Source organism: Crocuta crocuta, unplaced genomic scaffold (assembly GCF_008692635.1).
Source record: "Crocuta crocuta isolate KB4526 unplaced genomic scaffold, BGI_CrCroc_1.0 scaffold271, whole genome shotgun sequence".
In the NCBI taxonomy this organism is placed as follows: domain Eukaryota; kingdom Metazoa; phylum Chordata; class Mammalia; order Carnivora; family Hyaenidae; genus Crocuta; species Crocuta crocuta.
In genome coordinates, this window is record NW_027527824.1 from 1,540,076 (window position 1) to 1,548,005 (window position 7,930).

The 7,930-nt window shown below is 50.5% G+C and overlaps 1 protein-coding gene across 3 annotated transcripts in view; it reads right to left on the reverse strand.

Moving 5' to 3' along the window:
* Positions 1–7,930, reverse strand: part of SLCO2B1 (solute carrier organic anion transporter family member 2B1) — a 46,768-nt gene that overhangs the window by 23,637 nt on the left and 15,201 nt on the right. For 2 of the 3 annotated variants that reach the window (XM_077776454.1, XM_077776447.1), the window contains exons 4-7: positions 7,255–7,417; positions 4,301–4,534; positions 3,984–4,082; positions 1,827–2,017 (exon numbers count right to left, since the gene is read on the reverse strand). In XM_077776454.1, the coding sequence (XP_077632580.1) occupies positions 1,827–2,017; positions 3,984–4,082; positions 4,301–4,534; positions 7,255–7,417 (687 nt within the window). Of the gene's footprint in view, positions 1–1,826; positions 2,018–3,983; positions 4,083–4,300; positions 4,535–7,254; positions 7,418–7,899; positions 7,925–7,930 lie in introns of those variants that run through there. The other variant, XM_077776459.1, reaches the window with a different exon arrangement.

Below are 7,930 nucleotides of genomic sequence, written 5' to 3' on the forward strand. Positions count from 1 at the left end.
GTGCTTAGAGGATCTTCTACAATTTAGTCTTTGACCCCTGTTCCTGACATGGAACTCCTCAGATCTGTGTAATTTCCTAAGTGCCAGGAGCATCTGACACCAAGCTCCTAAATTCCTTGGAATTTCCTGGATGAGAGGAAATTAGAAACAACATTTTTTGTTCTAATGGGATGACTCTCAGTGGGCTTCTGATGGGAAGGGGTCACCAGAAAGACCAAACCATGATTACAAGCTTAGAACTTTCAGTCCTCCACCCCACCCCCAATTCTCCAGAGAGGAGAGAAGGGCTGGTAATGGAGTTAAGAATCGATCAAGTCTATATGGAAAAAAGCCCCCACAAAATCCTAATAGTATGCGGATCTAGATTGGTGAACACATCCACGTACCAGGAGCGTGACACACCGCAACTCCACTGGGGACAGAGGCTCCTGCACTGGGGATCCTCCCAGACCCCACTCTGTGTAATCTCATCTGGCTGTTCAGCAATGCACTTTATCATGTCCCTTGTTACAGAATTAGCTGGTAAACGTAAGTAAGTCCTTTCCTGAGTTCTGTGAGCTGTTCTAGAAAACAATGGAATCCAAGAAGGGGGCTGTGGGAACTTCTAATTTGCAGCCAAGTAGGACAGAAGTTGTGGGTAACCAGGGGCAGGGTCTATTCTCTGCAAATGAAGTGCGACTTCAACTGTAGGGCTGAGCCCTAACCTGTGGGATCAGATGCTGCCTCCAGGTGGACAGTGTCTGCGTTGAGTGGGACACCCTGTGAGTGTCGCCAAGAATTGGTTGGCATGAAGAACCCCTCACATTTGGTCACAGAAATGTGTGTGTGAGGACTTGGGAAACAAGAAAATCAGATGTACAGATTTTCAGAATGTCATGAAATGTGTGTATTATAAAAATTTGATCAAGTCGACATTAATGGTATATTGAACTTCTATGAAACGTTTCTATTTTGTCATTTTCTTTTGTATTCTGGAGCCAATGTATTGTTTTTAAGGCCTCATGTGTTGGTGAGTCTGTGGAAAGGTGGGAGGTGCCCCGACCAGTTATCTGACCTGCCCAATGGGTCTCCTCTGAGGAAAGACCTTCTGCCCTGTAGCTGAGCAGGGGTTTCAGCAAGATGTCCTCCAGCACCTCATGGTTTGTCACTTGTCTATGAATCTTTGTCCCCACTAGGCCAAGCCTGTTTTAAGGGGAGAGGCCATGTGCTGCTGAACTCCAGTGTCGGTCTGACATCTAGCCTAGAGGAGGCACTCAATGCGTGTTTGTCCTCTCACTGCTCCTGAAAAGGCCAGGTTCATTTCTATAGCTGAACCCTTTGCCCATGCTGGGTCCACACCTAGAATGACCTTCTCTAGGCTCCCAGCATCCTTCAAAGTACAGCTCAATTTCCACCCCTTCAGAGAAGTCTTCTCAGACCCTCTCACCCAATCTCTACCACCCCCTAGCTCTCAATATTGCTCTGTCATGGCACGGTTAGAGCTCACAAAAACCATGAAGTGTTGAGCAGAGAGTTAGAAAGTGCGATGTTTAGAGAGAGGGCATGGGATCAGAGAGATTGGGGTTCTCATCCCAGTGATGCCTTCACTGGCCTTGTGACCTTGGGAGAGTCACTTCCTCCTCTGGCCCCTGATGTCTTCAGCTGTGGAAGGGGCCGGACATACTCACTCCGTGGGACTGTAAGGGGATGCTGTGGAGCCTGGATAGGAATGTATTTGCAAGTTGTGAAGTGCAGAGCCAGGGAGGGATGAAGTTTAAGGTTACAAAGGAGAACAAGTGGGTGGAGGCTGGAGCCTGGACTCGGGTGGGGATATGGAGGGCGCTTACTTTGCTGACAAGTGAGTCTGAGACCGCCAAGACCTTTCGCCGAAAGCGAAGTTCGTGTTTCTCCTTGGGCATCTCCCTGGGGAAGAAGAAGTAGGGGATGGCAGCCAGGGCCACCGCGCCAGCAGAGATGAGGAAGCCTAGCCACCAGGCACCCACCCATCGGGGGTCTTTTGAGGTCAGGTTGATGCCACCTGAAAGAGAAGACCATAGTAATGTTAGAATCAGGATCCCATGGTGGTGGGACTGGCTTCTGAGACATGAGGTGACGTGGACCAGGAGTCAGGAGACTTGGGCTTCAGTTGTGGCTTTGCCAGTTACGTCCCATCTGATCTTGACCCTTCTTGGACCGCAGCTTTTTCAACTACTCAGGCATTGTATGTAGTGGACAATGTTATGAACTTTGGAAATGGACTGTTGAGTCTGAATTTCCATTACTAACATAACAACCTTGGGCAAATTACTTAACGTCTTTGTGCCTCAGTTTCTTCCTCTGTAAAATACAGACAGTAGTAGTACCTATATCATAGGTGATGATTCATAGAAACTGACATATGTAAAGCATTTAGAATAATGCCAGCACAGAGTATGTGCTGTATAAGAGTTTGCTCTTCTTCCTCATCTTACTGTTACTGTTGTAATTATTATTATTATTATTATTAAATTGATGGTCAGGGCTATTCTTGTGCTTTGCAGACCTGCATCATTAAAATCACCAGAGTGCTTGTAAAAAATACCCACGATCAACTTAAAACTGTCACAGGTGTAATTAGGACTAGGTTATTCCAGATGTGCCTCCTGGCTGGAATGCCTATTTCCCCCATCCAAGCCCTGACCTCAAAGCTGAGTCAGATACCTCCTCCTTCAATTGCTATAGCATCCACAAACATTTTATAAAGACACAGATGCCTAATGACACCAACCCCCTGAGCAGGGCTGGTCCCCAGTTGATTGGTCCTGAGCTCACCTGGACAGGGGCCAGAGTACACAACTGACACTCAGTAAATGTATCTGTAAAGCTGGGGATAAAGTTGGCTTTTGCACTAAATCCCTCCTCCACCTATTATTTCCCCTGCTTTTGTGCCAGCCTGGTAAGCGTCAACACACGCATCTCCCTGACTCCTCCGCTTCTCACACACCCATCTGCCCCTGCAGCAGACACACCCCGCCCACACCATGAAATCCCCCATAGAGAAAGCTTAGGGAGGTCAGTCCACAGGAGCCCCACATCAGCCATGATGTCAACAGAGCCAGAAAACACACCCCCCTGCCCCAGAGCTGGGACACGTCTGGGAAACCTAAGGAAGATAACCAGAGCTCACACTTGGCTCCTGGGCCCAACTTTCTAGAAGTGAGGAAGGTGGGGCAGGGTTATCCCTAGCGAGACTTGTTCAGAGCTGCCCAGACCTGTCCTGGAGGCACCCTTGTGCAAAAACCAGAGAACAAGAAGCAGAATCTGTGTGCCCAACCATTCATACATGTGTGACCCTGAGCTTGCTGAAAATCTCCAGGTGAGGGATGGGCCTTCTGAGCAGCAGGAAGTAGAAGGCATAGGTGGGGGCTCAAAGCTGCTTAGATGTGACAATCAGGCAGCTGGGACCTGTTCTAAAAGGACTCCTCTCTTACTCCCTGTAGGGTGCCAGAGCTTGGGGACCCCTGCCGCTGCCTGTGTCTGGCACCTTCAGACCCAGCTTCCATCCCACTCCTTGGCCCACTCCAGCTACTACGTGGAGTAGTGACTGAGGTTCCCTAAATGGTGCCCTTGCCACAGGTTCCCAGACCCTGAGGTGGTCAGAACCAGAAGGGTCCTTAGAGGTCACCCAATAAGTTTCCATCTGAGGTAGGCCCAAGGTAACTGAGTACTGCTCCAGAACTCTTCTCCTGTGTGCTTCTCTATTCCCCTGTCTGATGGCGCTTTCCAGCTTATCTTCAGCTTTCGTTGGATTCTGATTGCAGCTCTGGGAGGTGGACATGACAGACAGTATCTCAAAGATGAGGAAGCTGAGGCTCAGACAGGTTAAGAGGCATGTCCAAGGTCAGTAGGATTGCTGGGATTTGAACCTGAGCCCCCTGGCTCAGTGTCTCCTATGGGATCAGTGATTAGTGAGCTAGCTAGCATCTGTGTGCCCCCAAGGACAACTGTGTGCTCTTTAGGCTCACCTTCTGGCATCCGGTCGATGTCTACATAAAGGCGTAACATGAGGCCGCCCAGCCCATAGGCCATGCCTGGCCCCATCATGGTTACTGCAAACAGGATCCCTGAAACACAAAGGCTGGGTTAGTCTCCTCTGGCCCTAGCTTCCCTCAGCAGATCAGTGCCTGCCCAGTCTCTAATAAGCAAGAGCAGCTGGTCAGGCCCAGGAAACTTTGGATCTTCTCTGGTCACATGGGGCAGAGGTCATGGATTCATGCCCAGCCCCTACCTCTCTCATCCCACTTCCTCTGAACCTGGCCCTCCCTCAGAGCCCAGTTCTCACCAAGGTAGAGGGGCGAATTGCTGTTGTGGGCAAAATCATCGATGTAGGAGATGCCGAAGGGCTGAATGGGCACACTGCCCACGCCGAGCAGGGTCTGTGCCATGAACATTATCCCCACCACAGCCAAATGATGGCTCTCCGTGTAGCTTGAGCAGCTGCTGTTGGAGGGGGTTGGGGCTGGGACCAAGGTTTCGGTCTGGCACAGAGAAGCCTCGAAATCCTGTTGCATGTCCACTAAGAGATGATAAAAAATATCATGGTGATAGCTAAGACTCTTATAGAGCATGCACCGGATGCAAGGTATCATTTTAAGTACTGTGGTTATAAATCGTTTGACTCCCTCCCTCCAACAAACCTAGAGGATGGTTGCTCTCATTACTCCCATTGTGTAGATGAGGAAACTGATGCTCAGACAGCAAGTGGCAAAGGCAGAGCTGAGATGGGAACTAGGGCAGCTCAACTTAGAGTCTATGTTCTAAAACTACCCTTTGTCACCTTTTTGAGCAGAGGTATGTAGAAGTACCATGGCAACCGTGGCTCTTGGGTAGGGAGGGGCTGTCAAAGGAGGTAGAGTTTGAATGGGGCTAAGAAGAACAAGCAAAATTTTCCAGAAAGAGAAGGTGGGAAAGGTGTTCCAGGGAGCGGTCACAGCACATGCAAACCCAGGGGCTTGAGGTCAGCATGGCTGGCTCACAGAGGGTGAGGAGCAAGGCCAAAGCTAAGGGCAGGGCTAGGCAGGGGAGGGACCCTGAGCTGGACTGTGGAGGGCTCTAGTGCCCTTGGCCTTCATTTTGGGTGGGCTCAGTGTCAGCTCAGGACACAGATGTGGAGTTCAGTAAAGGGAGATTTCTTAATTTAGTACCAGACAGTTGTTTCCCGTAGCTCACCAATATTTGGTGAGCAAACTTAAAGAGACCCTCAGGCTATTATTATCCCAAATGTGGGTGTAGAAGTGACCTTCCCTCTGTGGTCGGCCCAGCCCTTTCCAGAAGCCAGGATTCTGAGAAAAAGCCATGTGAACCAGAGTCAAGGACCCTGACCTTCAACCAAGGTTGCCTGGGTTGAAGACTTTGACAAGAGGCCCTCGGTCCGTCTGGGCCTCAGTTTCCTTATCTCTCAAAGGAGTCTCCTAGAATGGAAGTTCGACAGAAATTCGGAAGCAGAACAATTCAGTGGTTCAGAGCAGGGGCTGTAGGGCCAAGCTACCAGGACATGTCATGGCTCCACTAGCTGTGGGCCTTGAGGAAATCCCTGTCTCTGAACATTGGTTTCCTTACCTGTAAAACAGGCTACTGAGAACACCTGCTATAAGGCTATAAATGTTAAGAGTGGTGAGTGGTGCCCATGCACAGCACCTACTAGACATTAGATGTGATGATTATCATAAGGCTCTGTCTTCTTTGGCCACCCTTGTGACCCCTAGTGCCTAGCAGGGGGCCTGGCATGGAAGTATTAATGATAAATAAATTAATTAATGTTGGGTGAAGAATGAGTGAATGAAATAGCCTGGAATACCAGAGCAGGATGGGGGCTTGGAGGTCACTGACCCTAGTCTCCCATTGAAGACTGAGACTCAGGTGGGGGAAGGGCTTTATTCAGGGTCTCACAGGGTGCCTGTGGCAGAGGGGCGTTGTATGGCAGAGAGGATGAAGAAGAACATGTATGACCCTGCACAGAAAAAGCTCTGTTAAAGTGGAAATTCTGGACACAGAAAGGTTTCTTTTTTTTCTTTTCTGCTTTCCAGTCAAGCCTCTTGACAGCTCTCCACTCAGGCCTAGATAACGGCTCTGAGCTCCTCACGCACACTCTCTACTTCCCTCCTTGCCCTTGCGGCTCCTTCCACTTGAAATGCTTGCCTTCCCCCACACTGCAGCCTACTCAGGGCTCTAGCCGCCCTCTCTAGCTGACTCCCAAGGAGCTGGACTCTTTCCCAGGGCTGGCGCTGCAGAGCGGGAGCCCCAGGGTGGGAGCTGATGGGAAGGCGAGAGAGGGAAGGAGGGTGCTCGTTGAGGCTCTTCTTCCCTGAGAAGCCTTCCATGATGCTAGGCTGAGGCATGGGTTCCTTCGGTCCCTGTGCTTCCCTCCTCACACAAGTGATACATTGTAGTGTTTTTATTTGCCTTTGTCCTCCGTCCCAGACTGGGAGCTCCCTGGAGGCAATACTGAGTCCCCTGAGAGGGCCTGACACAGAGTCTGCAGCACTAAGGGGTTTGTTGGGTGGTGGACTGCTGAAAGGATGGATGGATGATGGATAGACGGATAGATGGAAGAGTGGATGGATGGATGGGTAGATAGATGGGTGAATGGATGGATGGGTAGATAGATGGGTGGATGGATGGATGGGTAGATAGATGGGTGGATGGATGGATGGGTAGATAGATGGGTGGATGGGAGAGGGAAGGAATGAAACTCAGGTTGCTCTCCAAGGGACAGGCATCTATCTGTCCAGTAGGCCCTCAACAAAATCTCACCGGGCTAAACATGGGCTTCACTACTCCTGTGTAAAATTCTTTCATTTTTAATTTGTTCATTCACTCATTCATTCTTTCATTAATGTCTTGGCTTCTTGTGAGGATTCAATAAATGCATGAATACACACAAAGCACTCAGAACAGTGTCTGGCACACCAAAAGTGGTATGTGGTACCATAAACATTTCCCGGAGACTTGCTACGTGCCAGGCCCTGACGGGGCTTGTGTTGTGATTCACCCCACCTCAAAAACACAGTGACATACAAGCAGGCCCTCTCTAAGAGATGCCCAGAGGATTTCATCCCTCCGCCCCAGGACACCCCCACTCCCCAGGACTGCCAGAAGGAACCACCCAGGCTGGGACGGAGGGAGTGGGGAGGACCAGCAAGTGCCCATCCTGACCAAGGGGCCTGGAGATGGGCCCTGGTGTGCGGTAACACGGCTCCTCGAGTCCGTCTCCAACCCAGCCCTTTCTGCTCTTACCGGGGCTGGCACGATCGTAGCGGTATGGCTCCGAGATGAAGTGTGGGAGACTCATGAGCAGGCCTGCCAGGGCCACAAGGGCAGCCCCACAGCCGATCAGTCGGGGCCGGTGGACCCGGCTGCCAAAGTAGCTCACAAACACAATCAGGGCTGTGTTCCCCACCTGCCAAAGGAGGAGATGACCCATTTGAATGGAGCAGAGCCGCTAGAGGCCACCACCACCCTCACTTCTGTCACCAGTCTGGTGTTCCCATCCAAGTAAAGGACTCGCCGGCTGGATAAGAATCATCTGGGCCCCTCTTATGCAGATTTTGGGTCCTCTTAAGAGGGCCCCCACTGTCCCATTAGGGGAGAGAAATGAGGGCAGAGTGGACAAGGCTAGCAGTTCAATTTCATTCTGGAAAATGGGTTGGACCCCATGTTAGAATATGGAGGAGGGTGGATAGTTAAGGAAAGGGTTGTTCAGTTTCTGGGATATCACAATTGAGGCAAACAAATAAAATTTAAAGCCAGGGGACTAAGAATTTCTTGGAATTTCAAGCTTTAGAATAAAACACTTAGGATGTGGGCACTGGAGGACACTTAAGAGCTTGCAGCGATAGGGCAGGCTCTGTGTGCCCACTGCTTCTGGGCTGTGATACTCACCCTGGAGCCCCAGGCTCCTTGCTGCTGCGGG